This window comes from Alexandromys fortis, unplaced genomic scaffold, assembly GCF_014885135.2.
Source record: "Alexandromys fortis isolate MF-2015 unplaced genomic scaffold, M_Fortis_MF-2015_v1.1 scaffold_148, whole genome shotgun sequence".
Lineage (NCBI taxonomy): Eukaryota > Metazoa > Chordata > Mammalia > Rodentia > Cricetidae > Alexandromys > Alexandromys fortis.
The window spans coordinates 349,979-373,167 of record NW_026068019.1 but is presented as its reverse complement, the minus strand read 5'-3'; the positions used below and the strand labels follow the sequence as shown (position 1 = coordinate 373,167).

Genomic DNA, 23,189 nt, shown 5'->3' with positions numbered 1-23,189 from the left:
TGTGTAAGCACCCCAAGGTGTGCTTACCGGGAAGAGTCTAGCCTCCGTCCATCCTGGTGTGGAGTTGCCTGGGAGAGCTGAGCATGGCGTCTCTGCTCGAGCAGAGCTGTCGGGTCTCTCTCAGAGCAGAGCAGAGTCTGACCTCACTTCCTCTTCCGCCCAGAGTTCTATTCTGTTTACTCCTCCCACCAATGCTTTAACCTATGAGGCCAAGCAGTGTGTTTATTACTTAACCAATGAAATCAACAGATTGATATATGACACTCCCACATCACAATTGGTTTTCCTTATCTTCCATACCCTTTCCACTCAACTGGGTGTATCCAGTCATAATCATTTCTGAAACTTGTTGTTAGTGTCTCTTTGTGATGTAGACCATACACCATGTAACTAATTCATTTAAGCAAACCCCTCAGGTCTGGAGAATAGTTACAGGGTTGTACAACCAATACCATGGTTAAGTTTTATATCATTTATAACATTTTACCACCTGAAAAAGAAATGCCTTGCAGTCTCTGCATTTTCCTCCAGCTCTTTTGCCGCTATTCCTAACCACTAATCTTTCTGTTTCTGCATCTCTACCTCCATAAACCTTGCATATGAGCCAAATCACATAATACATAGTTTTTAAAATTAATTTTTTCAATTACCTTAGTATTTTTGAGGTTCATCCATACCATGACACATACCAACCCTGCATTCTTTTATCGCAGAATATTGTTTCATTGTATGGCTATACCCCAATTTTCCTATCTACTCATTGACTCATGTCCATCTGTATCATTTCCAATTTTGCCCTATTGTAAATAATACTGCTATGAATATTTCCACATCAGTTTGTGCACTGATAAGTGTTCAGTTCTCTCTGTGTTCACCTAGGATAGCATTCCTGTTGACCACCAGTAATATATAAAGGTTCTGTTTTCTCTTCTTTTTGCTAACACTTGTTATTATCTGTTCTTTTTTCCCAGTCATCCTAGTAGGCATGAATCAATTATTCATTATGGGGATGTTTTCCAGGTCTCACTTTCCGTCTGTGGGCAGACGGGTCTGGGTCTGGTTATCTTTTCCATGCCGGTATCTCTCCAGATTCCTGGCATGGGGTAAGTGCTCACTGAGTAGTGACCAAAATGAATGGCTGATTCGGGAACGTTGAGCACCATAAAGAAAAGCCAACTGTTGCGGCCATGCTGATATCTGGGAGCAGTGTAGATCCCACCAATGATTGCCCCACTTGAATAGTGTCCTCCCAACAGCTGAGCTCTCAGTCTTTGCCAGGGAAACTACCTGAACTGAGCTAGAGAACGTGCTAACACATAGGACACGGGCACATACAAAGGATCTAATCTGCAAAGCTGGGAAGGTCCAAAGCAGGTGCAGAGAATGAAGCAGTGGATAGCTCCCGGATTAGGTTGGGAAGATGGGAGGCAGTCATGTCTGGGATGTGGGGGGCCGGACCAGAGACTCCGATCCACCGTGTAGATATCACTGACCTCCGAGGAATTTTGACAGATAGCTTTAAAAGCTCAGCAGTGTTCCCCAAGTCTTCTGGACTCCAGGGAAATTTTTGAAAGGGGCTATATGCATTCATTGAAGTAAAGCAATTTTTCAATTTCAAAAAAATTCTTGTTCTTTTATATGGAAAGACTTCAAGTGGAGTGTCTCAATGATAATGTCATTGTGGTAAGTTTTTAATGTTTGAAACAGAGTCCTGTGTATCTGAGGCTGGTCTCCAACTTGCTATGCACCCAAGGCCTGAACCACTATGCCCGGCTTTGTGGATCCTGGGACTTAATGCATGTTAAACTAGCATTCTGCCAAGGGAACTGATCCCCAGTCCCTGTCGTCTGTTTTCATATCAAACTCCATGAAGAGCTGTAGGGTGGCATTTTTCTTGCCTCCACATTCTCTGTTCCCAGTCTTTCTCCGAATTCTCACAGCAAAATGCAGCCAGGCTTGCCCACAGTGCCCTGGCAGCAGTCTATATGCATAGTCTAGTTATTTGTGCCCAGGGCATTTCCAGCAGTATTTCTGAGCTCTGTAATTTTGCAAATGCCTTTTAAAAGTTTTTGATACACACTTGCCAGCTGGGACATAGGTTAGGCAGGCCATGCCCTGATTTACAATTGGGAAAATGAAGGCAGGGAGAAGGTAATTGATTTGTTCAGGGTCACACAGCATGTCGGGAACAACGTTGTGATTAGAGCTCGGAGACCTCAGGATCCAGCCCAGCCCTGCAGCATGGGGCATCTCCTGCTACTCCATAGCTTATCATCGTGGATTTCTGGAAGCAGCTCTCAGCTTCAGAACAGCCAGGCTTGGGTACCAAGGTCAGGAGCTTGGGGCCCAGTGGCCTTTTCAGCCATGTTTGAAAAGCTGCTCTGACCAGCTGTCAGAAGGACAGCTCCACCCTGGAGAACGCCCACGTGTGCTGCAGAAGCCAGCAGCCAGTTTCTAGGAAGGAAGGCTTAACTCAAAAAGAGAGTTAGTCCCATATTTTCATTGGCTCCTGGCATAGGTCTGAACAGATACCCTTTTTCTTGCTCATGGACCTATTCTGTCTGGCATTTGTGCTGTTTTCTCCATAACACTGCTGATGCTGGAAGCCAGCACCAGGATGGGAACAGCAGCCAACAGGAGCATCTGCTCCATGCCAGGTACTCCCTCCCAGGACGCACCTATTTCATGGTCCCCAAGAGCAGGAAGCTAAAGCAATCATCTGCGCTTGAATGGTGCTGCTGGCTGAGTCTGACTTCAGAGCCCACCTCGTGTTCTGGAACACTGGAGGCCACATCCAACTTGTGTTCTGGAACACTGCAGGCCACACCCACCTCGTGTTCTGGAGCACTGCAGGCCACACCCACATCGTGTTCTGGAACACCGCAGGCCACACCCACCTGTTGCACAAGTTTCAGCTTTGGCTGTACACTAAACCTTGTCATAGACTCTCCTTGAACATGGGGACTAGGAAAAACCAAAGACGTTCTGGGCGCTGCCACCACCTTACCGTGATGCAAGAGGGTTCTCCGCTTTCTTTGTGATGTATTCCGTCTGCGTCTGTGCTTTTCAGATTAAAAACATACAGAAGTCGAGGGAGGCATCCCAGGTGTGTAGCGAGTGGAGAGCATCTGCTAAGGCCCCTGTGTGTCCTGACCAAGGGCCTCCATGAGAGGAGCCAGGGAGTGCCTCTATCCTTCCTTCCCCAGTTCACTGGCTATGCAGGTAGACTAGATTACTTCCCCCACCCCCTCTGGGCGCCCCACACAACGATCTCATCTGTTTTATGGGTACATGTTTCCTTCCGGGCAAAAACCGTTTTTTTTTTTTTTAAAGTTTATTTCTTTATTGTAAAATAAAACATTTTTTGGTTGTAAAAATACTTGGAAGATCCAGAAAAATGCACAGGAGAAAATACTATTGCCCATAATCCTCCCTCTCAGACTTTCCCAGATAACCATAATATTTTGATGCATTTCTTCTAGCATTTTCCCCATGACTCCATATTTTCAAGGAAATGTATAACACATATTTATCAAGAATGTTAACAGAGCTGTCACAAGGGGAAGAGAAAGAAGTGGTGTCATTTGGCCTGCCGTTTACACTTGGCAGCCTCTGCAGCTGTGGCTGGGGTCACGTCCCTGTGACTCTACCCATTTGTCTCCCTTAGAGTGGAATCAGGTGTCATAATTGCCAAATATGGTGGAATTGATTGACCACCCCCCCCCCACTGCATTTGCCATCCAGTCGTTGAGAAGCCTGGCCGCAGCCTAAGACAGGGGCTCCTGTACAAGCCTCGTTTCTCCAATGGGATGTAGCCAGGTATGCCCTGGAGAGCTTGCTAAAAGACATGTTCTAACCAGCAGCCTGGGTGGAGCCCTGAACATCCCTGCTTCTAAATTCGCAGGCCACCGAGGGGTACCTGGTCCCTGGAGCTCATTTTCAGTGACAAGAAGTTAAGGATTAAACCTGTTTCCTTTCCTTCCACAAATGGATATTAAAGTCCTGCAGGGGGCCATGGACTCAGTAGGTGCTGGGGTTGAGTAAGAAGAGGTGATAATCCAAGGTTGAGACCAGGCTAGTAGCCTTGGGCTTTTGGGCCAGCCTCAGCGATGATTTCCTGATTTGAGCCTAACCCATCGGGGGTTTCTATCTTGACCCACACCTACACCAGCTCCCCCCAGAGCGCCTTTCTTACAGAGCACATTGCTCAGGTGTGCTTAAAATGATGGACATCCTCTCGGCTCCCCTCTTCCCTTCAGGGTATAACTATTACACAAACCGGCCGTTGGCCTGCCTTGTCTCGCCTGCCTCCTCTGCATTTTTTTAGACAAAAAGAAATAGGACCCCACCCCTAGCAGCTCTAGTAGGCCCTTCCTTACAGATAGGGAGGACCTGTTCCAGTCCCCAACCCCAAGGGTAGTGCCAGCTGCTTGTTCCCCTCCCCGAATGACTTCCTCTGGTACCGGTGTAAACGGCAGTGAGCAAAACCCCTGCCGCAGTGTTTATCAGCGCAATTTTGCTTATAGGTGTCCCCCCCCTCCTTTATCTTACCCCCAAAACAACCCTATCAAATGGAAACTAATGCGCCCCCCCCCCCCCCGCACACACACACTTTGCAGAAAGGTAACCTGGGGGGAGGGGGTAGTCCTAAGAAAGAAACGACTGTCCTAGGGGAACCCAGCAGGAAGAAAAGGCCGGGTCTAAAGCCCCTAGGTTTGCGCACTCCTGTGATGCCATACCTGAAAGGGCTAGGGGCGGGGCATTCCAAGCCCTTGATCTCCCCCGACTCCTCCCACCAGCCTACCCCCTTCCGTGGTGATCCTAGGCTCTCAAAGAGCGGCCTGGGAAGGTCTCTCCTAGGTCACTGCCCTGCGCCAGTCAGTTTCCGTGCAAGAAGTGGATATGGGATCCCTTGAGGGTGGGAGTAAAAAATAAAACAGAAAGATCTCCTTAGCTTTTGGATTTTTAATCAGAAGAACACGCAGGGCTTAGGGGGAAATGATTTCTTCAGGGGGGTATAAATGGGAAGAGAGTCTTAGAGTCAGTGACAGCCTGTTTTAATTTATAATTCTGCCTCTGTGTGAAACGCACAGAGAATCGAGGGGGAAATGAGTAATAATTCACTAAGGTGCTGTCACAGCCAGGAAGCAGGAGGGCTCTCATCCACGGCGCTGCCAAGAAGGCCGCGTTAGAGGAAGGACATGGAGAGCGGCGAGACTCTCAGAGAGCTCCTCTCCCTCACGGAGACAGAAACCCGCTGCCTCCACAGAGCATGGCCTGAGGAGCTGCGGGGGTTATGTCGGAGTAGCCTAGCCTAGAACAGCCCCCCTGCTCTCCTGGCTGAGCACATACCCGGAGCCATTCTCTAGGGAAGCTGGAGGAAGCAAGGTCTCTTTCATCCCGTTTCTGGGGCACCCTGGGAAATATATGCCGTAGAAAGCTGATGCAATGGGAAGGACCATGGGCCCCCTGCTGCCGAACCTTCAGGCGATATAGAGGCCACTTTAACTGATTTATGTAAGCAGGCTTGCCTAGGTGATGTCACTGGAATGAGGCTTCCCCAAACATCAGCTGCTTAAACCAACATTATCAGCGCCTGTCCCATGAGCACTGAGGTGGGCGGGACCTCAGGGACCCAGGCTGACTGAGGCTTACTCAGGAATAAAAGCCACTGACAGCAAAGGAAGGGAGATGGAGACTGATGTTAACTCCAGGGCTTTTCCCAGATTAGAACCATATGAGACACCCCAACTTCCACCCATCTAACCAATGGCGCAGAACTCGGCCCATGGCTTCACTTTACTGCCAGCAAAATGGGGTCAGTGGAAGATTTTGAACACTCTATGTCTGTGCAGACAGGGGTAATTTAAGAGATTCAAGCCAACCACCCCTCCCCCAGTTAGTACTCCCTCAGCCACCACACTCTTGTCATTGTGTCCACCATTACAGACGTAAGTCATCTGTCTATACATGTCCTCTCTTGGGCCATGTTCTTAGTGGGTCAGCATTAAGAGTACAGAACTGAGAAGCAGACAACATGGGTTCTAGTCCCAGTGGGATGACTCTTGACTGTTTTGAGTTTGTTTAGCATTTCTGAGCCTTGCTCAGAAATACAAGACCAAGCTGTGGAGTTATTATCACCATTTCACTTACAAAGAGGGATCAGAGAATCACTAACCAACACACACACACACACACACACACACACACACACACACACAGGAGAGGGGGTGAGGGAGATCGGAGTCGCCCTTATCATTGATGAGGATAACTTGCTCATCCCTGGCTAATTTGCTTTGTGTTAGCATGGTTTGCCGTTAGTGTACTGGTAATGATGGTGTTCCACAATCTCTCCACAGGTAAACTTCCTGCTGGTTTTTACTGTAACTTTGAAGATGGCTTCTGTGGTTGGACCCAAGGTCCACTTTCACCCCATATACCCCGGTGGCAAGTGAGGACCCTAAAGGATGCCCATTCCCAGGACCACCAAGGTACCACCCTCTCTTTCTTTCTCCCTGGTGTCCACCCCAGTGTCAAAGTAGATAGTTGAGAGACATAGGATCCTGACCTAGCACCCCAAGGCATCTCCTCATGTGCAGTAGTCTACTCGATGCTGACCTGGGATGCTCACACCCAAAGCTGGCCTGGGATGTTCACACCCAAAGCTGATCTGGGATGCTCACACTCAAAGCTGATCTGGGATGCTCACACTCAAAGCTGACCTGGGATGTTCACACTCAAAACTGACCCGGGATGTTCACACTCAAAACTGACCTGGGATGTTCACACTCAAAGCTGATCTAGGACGCTCACACCCGATCTCCTCTTCATCCTTTCCTGAGCTCTAGAATTATTGAACATATCCAAACTCAATGTCACCTTTTATTACTTAGATGTAGAGCTTTGATGAGGGATTAGTTGAAAACCAGCAGCAATAATCCCAATAAAAACCAATCTTTTATTTAATGCTGAACTCCTACCAAGAGTCAGACACATAATGCATTGGGAAATAGAGAATGCCATAGCCCCCTTTATGCCTGGAAAGACTGGGAGACCTTGTATCATTTGCCTGGGCTGTGCCCAGAAAACCTCATTCCATAGGTGGGTTATTTCTTGTGGCCCAGACTCCTCAGCCATCTCCCAACTTCAGCTGGTAATAACTGTCTTCCCCTCCTTGGAGTTTCTCTCACCGTTATCCCTGTCAGTGCCAGAAAGGCATGGCCACCTTCATCAGAGATGGCTAACACCAACCCAGAGACACCAGCTGGAGGGGTTGGAAACAGAAATCAGCAAGACTAGTCGGGCTGAAGAGAACCTGGCTCCACCATTCAGCCACAGTTCAGTCTTGATCCATTGCCAAGGACTAGGCAGAGACAGGCTCAGGTGCCCCTCTCTAGGAAGGATGGGGCTGGGGGCCAGACTCTGTCCACATCCTTCCTACTTTGCATATGCCCTCTCTAGGTGGAGACACCCTCTCCAAAACCCCTCCCTTCCCAAGCAAACATTACACACCTTGAAGGTTATTTAAGAAACACTACCAGGAATGTGTGAGAGGATGGTGTTCAGTTCCACCGTGATGGACCCCAGAGACTGAGTGTCTCTGTTTGCCCTCTTCGGACCTAGCTACAGCAGACAGAGTTGGCTTTGGGCTAGGATGCTTGCACAGTGGCCCTGTTACATGGAAGGCTGAGTCACTGCAGCCAGAGTGGAGTTCCATAGAAGCCACTTACTTGATGGGAAGGGCCCAGGAGCTCCTCATTCTTCTACCCTCCTTACTTCATGTTACTGGCACCTTAGTCCTTTATCTGCAGAAGCAGCTGAGAAGAGTGGGACCCACATGTACCACATACCTGCTCCCACTTTGATTTCTCCACCTGCAAAGATTACCCAATCATGGTGGATATGTCCAATGGTAGGGCTCTCACCACCTCTCCGGTAGTAAACCTCATTGTCTCAACAGTTCTAAATCTCAGGCCATTTGTCCTCAGCCCCAGGACATAGCTACATTTTCATAAATCTTATCCATGGTCATGATGTTGTGTACACTTGTAGGTTCCCTACAAGTGCAGTACATATGACTGATTGATCTTTGTCCATCTGTCCAACCCCAAGTCTTTTGTCATGAGCTTTTTTATATCTTTGGTCTGTAGAGACAGCTCTGCTCTGGACCCACCCACATTCATTACTCGGCAACAATTCTATATCAAACTTTACTAAGAGATGAAAGAAGGAAGAAAGAAAGGATTGGAGACATGTTTGGGTCTTTGTGGACCACTGAAAAGATGGGAGCTCCCATCTCCTAAGCACTGTAGTTCCTAGAGAGCTAGACAGTTTTCTTCCTCCCACTGAGATGATGGGCATTTCATCATCTCCCAGATTTTCAGGCCAAGTGATACCGAGGAAAGGCAAAAAAAATTAGCTTCCCTGGGAAGGGCATGGGCCACAGGATGACCTGGGCCCTGGAGCACGGTGAGGAATTGAAGGTCATGAGCCTACTGGAAGGCAAGGACTGCGGAAACCACACATGAGGGGGTCCGGGGAGTCCAGCCTGCGTCCAACTGCTCCTGGCTGACGACTTTGAGAATGTAGAGATGTGGCAGCCAAGTACATGGTGCGGGGACCTCCTGGGCCGTTTGGAATGAAGGACTTAGCTGAGGTGCTTATTCTTTGTAGGCAAGAAACCAGCATCCTCAAAGATAGGCTAACTCAGAACCCTGTATGGTCCACTAACCGCACTCCTCAGTGCAGAGTGCTAAAACGTGTGTAACTCTTTTCCTCCCTCCCCAGGCCATGTCCTGTTGCTCAGCACCACTGACACCCTCACTTCCGAAAGTGCAACCATGACCAGTGCGACGTTCCCTGCACCGATGAAGAACTCTCCTTGTGAGGCAAGTGTCTGGAGTCCTCTAGGTCCCTGACTTATTCCCCACCCGCCCGGTCCCTTGGTCACTTCCAGGTGATTCAAAACAGATTAAGAAAGTAGCCTGGGTATCTGGAGTTAGCATGCTCCTGCGGGAAGACAGGAGAATGGTTTCTGCCATGTTATATGCACATTGCATCCGCACACATGGTGAAGACCCGTCAGCACAGAGTCTTAATGTCCATCTACACACAGCTGCACCACACTTTTTGCAGTAGGACCTTGATTTAAGCAAATTCAGAAAAATATGTCTTATAATAGGCACAGAAGAAAAGAGTAATAGGATTCACAAACCTTTCTTTAAATTCTGTTTTCAAAATATCAAGCTCTTATAATGCATTTTGAACACAGCACATTATTTTCCTAAGACATCAATGGCATTTTGTCAGGTACAACAAATGATTTCTGAAGCTGCTGTCTCTTGAGTGTGAGGCCTTGAGGTCTGGTGACATGTTCTTTAACATATGAGTCATAGTGTCCAGGGGCCAAGTAATGCACATAAGACTCCCCCGTATACACAATAGATCAATGTGATCTCCATCAAGGACCTGAATCTGAGACAGCTTCCACTCTGCCTTCCTGTACCGTTTGTCTGGGCAGCTAACTGATCTTTGGAACATCAGTTTCCTTACCTGGAAAGTGGAGATGCTATGATCTGTATCTAGGCTAGCCCACATAGACGAGGATTGACCAGGTTAAGACATGTGAGGGGCTTAGGAGGCCAGAGGAGCAAAGACAGTACTATAGTGATACTGCTACCACAGTGTCTGGTAACCTGTGCAAACACAAGGAGCCTGGTTTCTGCCAGACGTGAGACACAGAAGACAGACCATACCTGGGGACATTTGCACACCCCATGGCTTCTACACCTTCATCTTGCACACCACAGAAAACCTTACTCAGCCAATCATCTTCTTGTGGAAATCCGCAAAAGAAACTCCCGTCCGACTTAGTTTTAGCTATGCACCCTCTAGGTGGCATGTTTCCTTTCAGGCTGTAGCTATTCTAAAGCTAAGCAGACTTGCATCCTCTTCCGGCTGGTAAAAAAATCCCAGGAAGGAAGGCTTTAGCCGGCAGAAGTACGCAAGACTCCCCTTGCTAAGGGCCCAGATTCAAACCCTCCAGGATTCTTGTTAAACAAAAACTCAACCATAAAACAAAGAACAGACGCATACGAATGATTTTTTAATCGAACGAATAGTTAAAGCAGAGATTAGCAAGCAAACACATGTGTTCATAGCTGCCTAACCTTACAGCTATGAAAGCGACCCCTCTTGCTTCCTCTCTTCTTCCCATGTCCTCTTGCAGGCTGTGTATCTCTGAGCCACCTTAACTTCTTTTTTGGAAGGAGTCTGGGCAGAAATAAATAGATTCATTAAAACAAGTTGTATTGGAGAAACCCTGGTATCTGGGGCAGATGGTGGGATTACACGGCCACTGTTGATATGTCTCAGAGCAGGCAGGTAGAGGGGAAGGCTGCTTGGGAGGAAACTTGAATGACAACAGATGGCCGGCCCACCTGAGAGGACAGGAGGCTCCTTAGGAACATTTGGTCTTTAAATTTATTCGTTGCTGGGTTTAATATGTGCCTGATTTCAGAGGAAGAAATGTCAAAGCGAAGCGATATTTTCCTAATATTCTGTCACTTTTGTGATAACCTTTGAGTTGATCAATAGCTGCGCCAGGTTTCCTTGACTTTCTTTTTTTTTTCAGTTGGATTTGCTCTAGGCGGTTTCTGTTGTTTCCTGCCCTTTTCCAGAACTTGACTGGGCAGGCACAAAGGAAGAAAAGGAGTGGGTCCCCGTGCCCACGTTCACATCGTTCATGTCTGTGTATGTGTATGCTACCATGACTTCACAGCCAGCTTTCCACACTGTCGATCGTCTGGGGTTGCTGGGCTCTCAGCATTAAGAGCAATGTGTTGTTGTTGAGGGGCATGGCAAAGAACCCAAGCAGAAATATGTGTGTGCAGGTTTATAACACCTGTCATTCACTACACCCAAATCCTTAGTGCAGAAGGTAGGGAGTGGATTTCTTCCTCCCGGGGTAACTGTGATCAAACAGCGGGGACACCAATGAATGTCACATTGCTGTGCAAGGCCATGAGGTTGACTCGGGTCTGTAACCTCATATCTCCTGAAAAGGCTTCCCTAGATTAAGAGGGCTACTAAATGTGGGCTGGAGAGATGGCTCAGTGGTTAAGAGCACTGACTGCTCTTCCAGAGGACCCAGGGGTTAAATTCCCAGAACCCACATGGCAGCTCACAACTGTCTCTAACTCCAATTCCAGAATCTGACACCCTCACACAGACTTACATGCAGGAAAGACACCAAAGCACACAAAAATAAAAATAAAGAAAAGGGTTAAATGCTAGATAGAGATATGGGGGATGTTCCCAATGAGGGGCAGATCCATAGGGACTGATAGCCTGGTTGATCTGGACTTCAGGACTGATGCCTAGTGTAGCGTACCTTCTCTCCAGACACCCCACACCCATCAGTGGATTCCCACAGAGAACTGACGTCCTCTGACAAATTTCCCTCAAAACCTAGGAATAGCCGACTATTCAGTCTGTGTTTCTCCGCTTGTATTCACTTAGGAAATGGACAAATAGGGTTTCTTGGGATCCACTTTTGACTTCCTAAAAGATGTCACTGAGACTAGGTCTCTGCATCTTCAGTCTTCATCTTTGATGATATAGTTGTTGGCGCTGGATCATGAGATTTTGGGGGAGGACAGGGGAGAGGGCTGTTGATGTGCCTGCCAATGGTGAGCAAAATCTGTCCTGAATGCACGTAGAGCGTCCCCCAACACCTTCCACCACAAACAGGGTATCTTACCAGATAGAAACATGAATCAGGAAAGAAGACAGAAACGGTGGAGCAGAAACAGAGATGGGGGAAACAGAGGGACTGGAAAAGCGTATAGAACCAGGTCAGATGCCCCACCAACAATGAAGACATGGCCAACAAAACCAGCATGGGCCTTGTGCCAACCCAGTTTCTAGAGCTTTCCAGATGCCTCCCATACCCTCCCTCTGGCTACCTACAGCCACTACTGCTACCTCTCTTGCCCAGCCACTACCATAGGCACCACTCCTCTTGCTCTTTGCACAGCTGCACATAAGGCATGAATATTTAAAGACCCCTGCCTAGCCCAGCCACAAACAGAGAGAGCAGTGTGGCCCTTTTCGGTTCCTCTTCCCTGCCACAAGCAATTCTCTGCAGGAAACTGGGGAGCCACTTACAATATATTCGGATTTTTATTTTATTTTTATTTTTATTCCACTGAGCTCCGGTTCAAATAATTAAAGTTGCCAAGGGGGAGGGAAGCCTTGCCATGGCTTTCATGTGCCTGCGTGCTGTCAGGCCTGCTCTGGTCTGACTTGGCTTTGAGACATTCTGATGTGTCTAGAGTTGCAGCTGCTACTAATACAGAGCAGGACAAGAGAGGGGCACGGGCTGTCCCACCCCTCCCCCAGTCTTTTGCACATCCTGGAAGGCTGACTCTCTCAACAAGCCCTGTGCGGTATGAAATTCTGTTTTATTTGAATAGCCTGCCTGTGACTAGAATATTTTAAGCCATGTTCTCTGGCCAGAAGAAGGCCTGGGGCGGGAGAGAGTAGGTTTCTCTCATTCCTTTCCGCCCTCAAACATGGGAGCAGTTTTTCCTTCATGGGCTGCAGGAGTATGAAGGACCCAGGAAGATGAATGTGATACACCAGCTCTCGTGAGGGTCAGTTCCCAACTGCTGGCTTGCTGACCTCGCCAGAACTGCAGCTCTGTCCTTATATCCAAGTGCATGTGAACTCATGCACATACACATATGCACTCATGTTCATGCGCACATGTGCACGTGCACGCATACACTCATGCATGCATACCCATGCATGCATGCATATACCCAATGGTATCCTGGAACACATCCTTTCCATCCCGAGGTCAGCCCGAGGGATGAAAATAAGAATGATGATAAAAACTTTAATTCATTGCTGTGGCAGCTGACCCCAAACAGAAGGTCTTCTGTGGGGTTCTGCCATGTCTATGTGGGCTCTCTGCCCTAAAGGGAAGGAGACCCACACTCTGTGTCTTTAAGACTGGCAAATGTGACCTGGACAGATGTGGGAAAGAAGACCGGCATGGCAAATTCCCTTCTGCCATCCTTCAAGCCCTGTCCACACCCTGCTAAGAAAAGATACCCTATAGTGATTGTCCCATAGAAACGGTGGACATTGCTGTTCCCTCATGGGGTTCATATGCTATGTGCTCCCTGTCTGTGCCCTGGTCTTAGCCTTACGTGCCTAGCCAGTGTCAGCTGATGGGAAAGAGAAGAGCGGCTGCACGAGACCATCAATTGTTTAGATTTGTAAAGTCTTTTCTGGTGAACCATACATGGAGCCCTTCCTTCAACATTGTCTCAGCATGAGACTCAGCAGTGTTGACCAAATTCAAGCAAAGCTGCCCTCATGTCCTTCTGAGCAGACAGGAAAGGAAATAAATACAGGGGGACTCTCCTAATGCCTGGGCTTTCAGTTTCTCAAACTTCATGGCGAAACCGCCTATGGAAAGGCAACAAAAGAAAAAAGGATACCAAGAATAAACAGGCTTGAAGGCTTGATGCAGAGGGAGAAACCAAAACAGTGGGGGCTCTACTTCCGCAGCCTCTGCCCAAACAGGGTACAGCCAGGGCAATGTACAGGAAGAGCCGAGAGCTGATACACCCATTTCCGAGAGCAGATTCTATGCATGTCCACGTCAGAGTCTTCTCCACCCATGGTCTAGTTTAGAGTACACACCAGGTTGCCCCAGAGATGGAAAAACCCATCTTAGCAAGACAGAAAAGAAATATACCACAGCCCCAAAGCAACACGATAAGTCAAGACCAAAGCCAGGCCTCCTGACCCTGAGCGTCATGCTGCCCTGTGGAATAGACGACACCTTCTTAGCTTAGAGGGGGCTGGTATGAGCCACCATATGCCTGGCATCACAATTGCCGATTCGGAGCTCCACCACCCACCAGAGGGATTCTCACTTGTAGAGGCAGAAGGAACAGCACTCCATTTGTAACAGGGGCATTGCTGTTCCCTCGTGGGGTTCCTATGCTATGTGCTCCCTGTCTGTGCCCTGGTCTTAGCCTTATGTGTCTAGCCAGTGTCAGCCGGTGGGAAGGAAAACAGCAGCTGCAAGGCCTCTTAAACTTGATTCTAAATTTCCATTTCCAGAACCCACACAGGTCCCACGAAGAGGAAAGTTCCGCCCTTCTCCCGCCTCTGCTCACCCATTGTCCCTACTTAAGAGCTGATCCCTAGCAGGGTCTACCCGAGCCCCACCTCTATTCTTGTGTGGCCAAGCGGTGCGGCACAAACACTTTATGGTCGAGGGAGAACTCCTCTTGTAAGCCCATTAGGGACTAGCACTACCTAGAAGGGACTGGAGGGTAATATCACCTCCTTCCCTCCCACCAAGCACGAGTCCTTCCAGTCTGGTATCAGAGGACCGAGATACCCATTAGGCAGAGCTCCTGTGGTTATCCAGGCACATCTTATCTGATGCTCAGAGGTCTCTACAGATGCAGTTCCTCATCTCAGGAAGAAGTCATCCCAGTGCCCAGGCTTCAACCTTTGCCTCAGTTAGGAGCAAACACACTGCTCTAGCCAGGGGCTGTTCACACACTCACGTTGATGCTTTCTGCATATTCTGTATCTTTGGGGAAAGCCATTTGGAAAACACCTTCCTCCTGCCCTGGGACTAGGGTCAGGAGCACAAGCTGGATCTATGGCATCCATCTGGATTATGCATTCTCTGTCCAGGAGAGCATGAGTTGGAGCTCAGCAGGAAGTATGAGGCCTCTCTGGCTCCTACAGGATGGTGCAGTCCTCTGAAGTAAGTCAGAGCAGCATAGGAGGGAGGAGGCTCAGGTAGCTGCCTCCCCTTTCCCCATAGCCCACAATATGTCTCCTGTGCCCGGGGAGATCCAGCTGGCTATGTATGGAGCAGCACCCCCAGGGATGGAGACGCTAATCTCAGAAAGCCTTCAATGGCCAAATGCTTCTTTGCTTTGGGGAGGTGGGAGAGGGGACTGGAGTGGTGCTGGAAGCACTTGCCAAATGGTTCTTTTGAAGGCCCATGGTGTGTGCCTAGCATACAAAGCCCTCCTTTAGGTTTCCAGAAGCAACTATCCTGTAAAGGCATCACTATAGTGAGACTCCATTGTACATCAGGGAGAGCAGAGCTGCTCCTTCTGCCTTACACTGGCCCTGGGAGTGAACGGATCTTCTCTGCTCTACAGATGAGGAAGAAGGCTGGGTCTGTGGGCTTGACTGCTTAGACTACTTAGCTCACAGACATCTAGTGGGAGTGTGGAGCCAGTGGCTAGCAGAACAGGGATGCTGTGGTTTGGAGAGTCAACAGGGTTGAGCCAGCAAGCATTGATTTCAAACCTGCTTGGAGTGGGAAGATCCTGGGACTCTTCCTGGAGTGCTTACTTCATTGGAAAGATAAGAGAAGTTTGCTTTTAGTAAGCGGGGTCCAGTCTTTGTGTTTCTGTGTGTCGCTCATCTGTGTTACATCTTAGAGCCTATGAGACAGAAACCCTCCCTCAGCCAGGCTAGGGGAAGGGACTCTTAGTGTATGTAAAGTTAGCTCAGGATGGGCTTCTAAACCCTGGTCCCCTAGTACCCAGCTGGCTCCTGTGCTCAGCATTTTACTTCCATCGCCTCATTATCAGGACAAACTGGTAAGAGGTGTGATCATTTCCTGATGTAGAAACTGGGGCTCAGAGAGTTGAATGTCTTGCCCCAGGTCAGTCTGCTGCCTTGTGGCCTAAACCAGGTCGGTCCAATGTCAGATCTCTAAACACTCCAAGGTTGCTGAAGTCAGTGTTGGTCACGTGGGTTTAAATCCCAGCGCTGCAGCACCAAGGACCCATCTGACCTCCATCTGACCTCTGGCAAGTCATGCCTCCAAATTGGGGGGAAAATACCTGCTTTACTGGCTGTGTGAGACTGTTGCTACCATCGGAGGGGAACAAATGTTGTAGTCCTCATGATGCTGTAATGAATGGAGGCCATTATGGCCCTTCCCCCTCTTCCTGCCATGTTCGGATGCAAGAAAGATCCCTGCTAAAGCCCACTGTGCGCTCTTCTCCCCTCAGGCCATCAGCAATGTGGGGGCAGGCTGCGAGAATTATTCTACGAGCTATAGTGCCCGAACATGCTGAGAAAACCCACTTTATCAATAATGGATTAATTAATTAAGTACACAGCCCCTCAAGGAGACGGGCTACGAAAAGCCTCTTCCTTGTGTCTCAGAGACCTAACAAATAAAGGCCCACAGAGACGTGTGAGGCGAAGAAATTCTTACCTCAGCACACAGAGCTAAGAAGCTGGAGACTAGCGTTCTGTCAGCCCCTCGCCGTGATGTGCTGAGCTCTGCCAGGATACATGCTAATTGGCTGAAGTAATGAAAGACCATTACAAGTCCATTCGGACATAATTCATAATACCTTTAAGCCATCCGAACTCTGGGTCTATAGACACGCACACACTTCCTTGAGGTCACAGTCTTCCCAACAGCTGTACATGAAGGTTGGGGAAATGTTACCTACACTCAACCCTGCTCCCCGGAGGAGGATTACAGGTCTGTCTCCCAGCATTATCTCTAAAATTTATAGAGAAACTGTGGCCCAGAGGAAGCTGTTTGTCAGAATCATACCAGTATATTCTTGAAGAAAAGATCATCCTCTTTCCATAAAATAGAAAGAGAAGAATGGAAAGAGGATTGTCTAAAGAATCTAGGAGGGGAAAAAAAAAACCTAAAACCCTCAACACAGACTTTCTTTCCACCCTGTTCTGTGCCTTTGCTTGCTATACCTCTAGCTTGGGTTTCCTACCTGCCCTTTCTAACACAGGAGAATGAACCCAACATTTACCAAATATCTTTGCTAAGCTGAGCCAGGGGCCCACAGAATCTGTTTAAATCCCTGCAAGGACAGTACCACCGACTGACCCCACTCTCAAAGACCCTGAGGCTCTGAGATATTCTATAATAAGTAAAACAAAGCATGATTAACAAAAACTCAGAGGCAGAAATTGAGGTTCAACCTGAAGACCAGAAAAGCAAAGCATCCAGCCACTGGCTCTTACCTCAGTCCGAAATGGCGATCTTGCCTCCAGGAATCTCAGAATGAGACTGAGACTGAGAGCTGTCGCCTCCCGTTTTATAATCCTCTCTAGTTCTGGGATTAAGGGCATACACCACTACCACCTGGTTCCTATGGCAAGCAAGTGTGGCTACTAGGATTAAAGGTCTGTGTTATTGTTACCTGGTCTGTAAGGCTGGCCAGTGTGGCTGTTTTACTTTTCTGATCTTCAGGCAAGCTTTGTTTATTAAAATACAAATGAAATGCCACGACAGAAAAAGACGTGCCACTGTCTCTGAACCAGCGCCCCTGATCTGCCACCTCCTCCCTCACAGCTCCTCGCTCTCGGGGGCCCTCACAAAACCCACAGCTCAGCTGAGAGCACTGACTCTTTTCTGAGGTGGTAAAGAGAACTCTTTGTTCCTACTTTGCCAGCAGAGTCCTCCCTATGTCTTTCTAAATATAGCGTTTATTTTTCTGATTATAAAGGTGTGTGATGCTCATTTGAGAGCATTAGGGAAAGACCATGAAGCATGAATAAGGCGGATGAAATTGCCCAAGACTGATACACTTCCAAATGGGGAAACAAAGACCTGAACAGAGACAATTAAAGAGCTATATAAATTTGGGGTCTTCTCTCTTTGCTTGTTCTTGTTGCTCATACATCAGTATTCCTCCTCATAAGCTTGATTTTAATAATTATATATCCTAAGTTAATTTTAAAGTTTTTGTCCCAGTTATCAAACTTTATAGATGTTCACTCTAAAAAGGGGAAGGATAAAAATCCAATAATTTTTATTGGTGGTGGAATGTGCCTATAATCCCAACACTAGGGAGTCAGAGGCAGATGGATCTCAGTGAGTTCAAGACAAGCATGGTCTACAAGAACTAGTTCCAGGACAGGCTCCAAAGCTACAGAAAACCCTATAAAAAAAAAAACTACAATAAGAAAAGCAAATATCTGTGACTTCATAGCCTTACTATCCAAGGATCCCAGGTTGTTGGGGTTTTTTTAATGAGCAATCTACATGAAAAACAATCTGAAAAGTCCCTGTCTGGGTGGTCCCTAACAATGTTTTCAAGAAGAATTCTGATCTTTAAACCTCCTAAGTAGTCAGGAATCCAGCATTTCTTAAATGTCTATAATTGCAAGTACTTGCCAACATCATATTTTGTCTGCTATCTGAAAAAAATCTGCATCTGGCCAGCCTCTTGCTGTCTTGGGCTGATTTTTCCATTAGGCTATTTATAGAACATTGGTGTTTACTTTCTCCAGGTGAATTAGAAGACGGAGAACAGAAAACAGTGGATTTTTGCCAGGAGTCAATATTCTCAGTTCAAGTTAATGGGATGCCACACTGAAATCAAGGAATTCTTAAAATTATAAGTTCATACCCGGAATTTCTTCTGCTGTCTTAGGTTGGAGAAGAGCCCTGAGCACTGTGTTGGCTGTTTTTCTCTGTTGTGACAGAGTATGTGGCAGGGAAATGTTAAGGGAGAGAGACTTTCTTGTAGCCTGCAGTGTCAGGGTGAGAAAGGCACAGTGATCATTGTGATGGTAGGAGGGGCTTTTGTCACCCGCAGTGGCTGCGGGAGCGTGAGGCGGCTTGCTCATATCTCTGTGGATCAGGAAGAGCTCAAGCCAGAAGCAGAGCCAACCTGGAACCTTCGAGGCCAGCCTCTACTGCCCCACCTCTGCTAGTTACACCCTATGTCTGGAAGGTTCTCCTAGCTTCCCAAACAGCACACCATCTGGAGACCCAGAGCTCAATACACAAGTCTAGGGGAGAGAATTCACATTCAAACCTGACAGCTTGCACCCAGTGCCCCTGATAGCAACTCTAGTCTTGGGCATCTATTCTCGGTCACATGACCCCTGATGCAGGGAACATCTGGAATACCTGATCACGCTCCAGTCAAGTTCATCTTTGCACATCTTTGTCTGGTAGAGTGTGTCTCCCTCTACTTTCGTGAAATGCACAGTGAAGCATCCTTCCTTGATTCGGGGCTCTAATAGTGGGAACTCCCACCGCCCTTTGGTAATTTGAAAAGCTATAAAAATCCCCTTCCCCCACATATTCTCCATTTGCAGGGGAGGGGTGTGGACGCTGCAGGCAGCATGAACAGCATTTGCTGCCATTGAATCTTTCAGCCTAAATTCTACTACGATTTCTTTTCCTTATGAGTTGAAGGGATTGTTCTGAAACAGACATGGGGTATGCATAGCAAACGCAGGGCACATTCTAGACATAAAATTGCGGTAATTACCACTGGAGGAGGAAAGGGCCATAGAGAAATAATAGCATTAGGCCTAGCCACAATGCTGGGCCTGCTTTACATACAGAACTTTAATTAATAAAATGACAAACACTGGTACCACATAATTGGAAAGTCTATCAGGCCCCACCGAGAGGCAGGGAAAAAAACGGCCCTGGTGAAAGGGGCAGCTGGAGCCAGGAGACATAATTGCTGGTGGCATGGTCCTGGTGGCGTCTCTGTTCACTTGTCTCACTCGCTGTCTGCATGCAAAAGAGTTTATTAGTCAGAAGCTGCCGTTTATGCCACGTATCTATTAGAAAACATCCAGAAGGATTAAAAAGAATATATCGTTACAAGCTTAAACAGGTGGGGTTTTTTTTTATAAATTTATATTTATGCAAGATTCTGCATACTTGTGTAAATACGCATATACCACTAATTGGCCGACAGGGACAATGGTGAGTCATGGCTTAAAATTCACTGTCTCCCTAATGCCTCCTATCTCAGAGTCTTCAGATAAGATCTTGTTAAAATAGGGAATCCAATTCAGCTAAGCCGGGTTGGGATGGGAGACACCATACTTGTAGGAAGTTCCCAGGGGATGCCAACATCGTTGATCCAAAGACCATGATTCATGAAGCAAGAATCTAAGCTCCTAAAGCTTTAAGATTGCCCCAACATACTACATATATGTGCAGCATGGCGTGGTAGAAAGAATGCACACAGGCAGGGTGGAGTGTTCCGAGCTGCGGCATTTGTGTTTAGTGTCCGTGGGTGACTGACTTCACCTCTCTCTACCCCAGATTCTTTTTGTGAAAAGCGGGTACCTAGTAGCCAAACTTCTGCGGCTGTGGAAAATAACCTGCAAAAAATAACGTAAAGGACAGAGGATTCTTTCTGGCCCGGGATGTCAATGGTCTTAGTCTCTGAGCTGACACTATTTCATGGTGACCTGTCGCCAGGTGAAAACAATATAGAGGAAGGGCATGGCAAGGGATAGCTGTCCTCTCTGTGGCAGCCAAGAAGCAAAGAGGAGATGTAGAGAGGGTCCAGGACATGACGCACCCTTCAAGGCACACCCCCAGTGACACACTTTCCTAACCAGGCCCCACCTCCTACTTTCTGTCCTCTCCCAATGATGCCATCACACACAAATAGTTCATTCATGAAGTCAATGTTCCTGCTACATTTCCCCCAGTGATTATGTCTACTGACTGAGCACCAAGCCTTCAATACGTGAGTTTGTTGTGATGGGGGAGGCATTTTATATTCAAACCACAACAGGCTGGGATAATACCTCCATGAGTTGGGGGATGTAGGTATAAAAATAAGACATTCTGCAGGAAAATGCAGAATGCAGCTTTCAGGCATTCAAAGTCAACTAGAAAATGACTCCATTCTTCACTCCTCATATCCACTTATGAGTGAGTACATACCATGTTTGTCCTTCTGGGTATGGGTTACCTCGCTCAAAATGATATTTTTCCTGTTCCATCCATTTGTCTGCAAATTTCATGAGGTCATTGTTTTTTTATAGCTGAATAATACTCCATTGTTTAACTGTACCACATTTTCCTTACCCATTCTCCAGTTGAGGGGCATCTATGTTCTGGCTAGTATGAATAATACAGCTATGAAGATAGTTGATATGTCTTTGTGATATGATTGAGTACCCTTTGGGTATATGTCCAGGCTTAGTATAGTTGGGTCTTGAAGTAGATAGATTCCCAATTTTCTGAAAACTCACCATATTGATTTCCAAAGTGGCTGTACAAGTTTTCCCTCCCACCAGCAGTAGAAGTGTTCCCCTTACTTCATATCCTCTCCAACATAAGCTGTCATCAGTGTTTTTGATCTTAGTCATTCTTACAGGTATAAAATGGTGTATCAGAGTTGTCTTGATTTGCATTTCCCTGATGACTAAGGATGTTGAGCAATTCCTTAAATAAATGTCTTTCAGCCATTTGAAATTCTTCCCTTGTGAATTCTCTATTTAGGTCTGTACCCCATTTTTAATTAGATTATTTGGTATTTTGATGTCTAGTTTCTTTCTTGAGTTCTTTATGTATTTTGGAGATCAGCCCTCTGTCAGATGTAGTGTTGGTGAAAATCTCTTCCCATTCTGTAGGCTGCCATTTTGTCTTATTAACTGTGTCCTTTGCCTTATAGAAGCTTCTCAGTTTCAGGAGGCCCCATTTATTAATTTTTAATTGCAGTTTCTGTGCCACTGGTATTATGTTCAGGAAGTAGTCTCCTATGCCAGTGTGTTCAAGACTACTTCCCACTTACTCTTCTATCAAATTAAATATAACTGGGTTTATGTTGAGGCCTTCGATTCACTTGGGCTTGAGTTTTGTGCAGATCAATAGATATGGATATAATTGCATTCTTCTACATGATGACATTCAGTTATGTCAGCACCATTTGTTGAAGATGCGTTCTTTTTTTCATTGTATAATTCTGGCTTCTTTTTTGTCAAAAATCAGGTGTGTCCTTACTTGTCCGTTTGGTGTGTGGATTTAGGTCGGGGTCTTCTATTCAATTCCATTGATCTACAAGTCTTTTTTATGCGGATACCAAGCTGTTTTTATTGCTACAGCTCTGTAGTAGAGCTAGTATAGGATAACCAACCTACAAGTCACAACCTCAGAGAAGCTACATATCAAGGAAGACCAAAAGTGGTATGCATGGATTTCCCTGGGAAGGGGAAATAAAGAGATCTCCCAGGTAAAATGGGGACAAGAGGAGGGGAATGGAGGAATGGGAACTTGAGGGAGCAGGTTGGGCTGGCTGGGTGTGGGAGGTAAGTTGGAGGCAGGATGGAGAGGGAGAGTAACCAAAGAGACATCTTGATGGGAAAGATTTGGGGGTTAGGTAGAAACCAGGGAAGCCCTCAGGTACTCACAAAGATAACCCCAGCTAAGATTCCTAGCAATAGTGGAGAGGGTACCTGAACTGGCCATCTACTGTACTCAAATTGGTGACTACCCTAATTGCCATCCGAGATATTCTATCCAGTAACCAACGCAAGCAAATGCAGAGATCCACAGCCAAGCACTGGACTGAGCTCTGGGAGGCTTGCTGAAGAAAGGGAGGAGGGATTATGTGCACCAGGGGGATCAAGGTCATGATGGTGAACCCAAAGAGACAGCAGGCCTGAGCTCATGGGTGCTCATGGACTCTGAGCAAGCAGTTAGGGAGCCTCCGTGGGACCAACTTATGCCCTCTGCATGTATGCAACAATTGTGTAGCTTGGTCTGGTTGTAAGGCTCCTAGCAGAGAGATCAGGACATGTCCCTGACATTTGGCTGGCTTTGGGGTACTTGTTCCCCATGCTCGATTACCTTGCTCAGCCTTGATGCAAGGGGAGGAGCTGGGTCCTGCCTCAACTTGATGTGTCATGCTTTGTTCCAAAGGGAGGCCCATCCCTCTTTGAATGGAGTAGAAGGGGAGGTGGGGTAGATGGAAAATAAGAGGAGAGGAGGGAGGGGAAACTGAGGTTGGTGTATAAGTTATTTAAATAAAATTAGATTTTGCAAATCAAGACAACTTTAAGATACCATCTTACACCTGTCAGAATGGCTAAAATCAAAAACACCAATGATAGCCTTTGCTGGAGAGGTTGTGGAGTAAGGGGTACACTCATCCATTGCTGGTGGGAATGCAAACTTGTGCAACCACTCTGGAAAGCAGTGTGGAGGTTTCTCAGAAAATTCAGGATCAACCTACCCAGCAATACCACTCTTGGGAATATACCCAAGAGAGGCCTTATCACACAACAAAAGTATATGCTCTACTATGTTCATAGCAACATTGTTTGTAATAGCCAGAACCTGGAAACAACCTAGATGCCCTTCAATTGAAGAATGG

The 23,189-nt window shown here is 47.1% G+C and overlaps 1 protein-coding gene across 1 annotated transcript in view; it reads left to right on the top strand.

The window, feature by feature from the left end:
- Window positions 1–23,189, top strand: part of Alk (ALK receptor tyrosine kinase) — a 723,384-nt gene that overhangs the window by 595,927 nt on the left and 104,268 nt on the right. Inside the window, exons 7-8 of the mRNA XM_050162985.1 lie at window positions 6,360–6,491; window positions 8,788–8,888. Coding sequence (XP_050018942.1) covers window positions 6,360–6,491; window positions 8,788–8,888 — 233 coding nt within the window. The remainder of the gene's footprint in view (window positions 1–6,359; window positions 6,492–8,787; window positions 8,889–23,189) is intronic.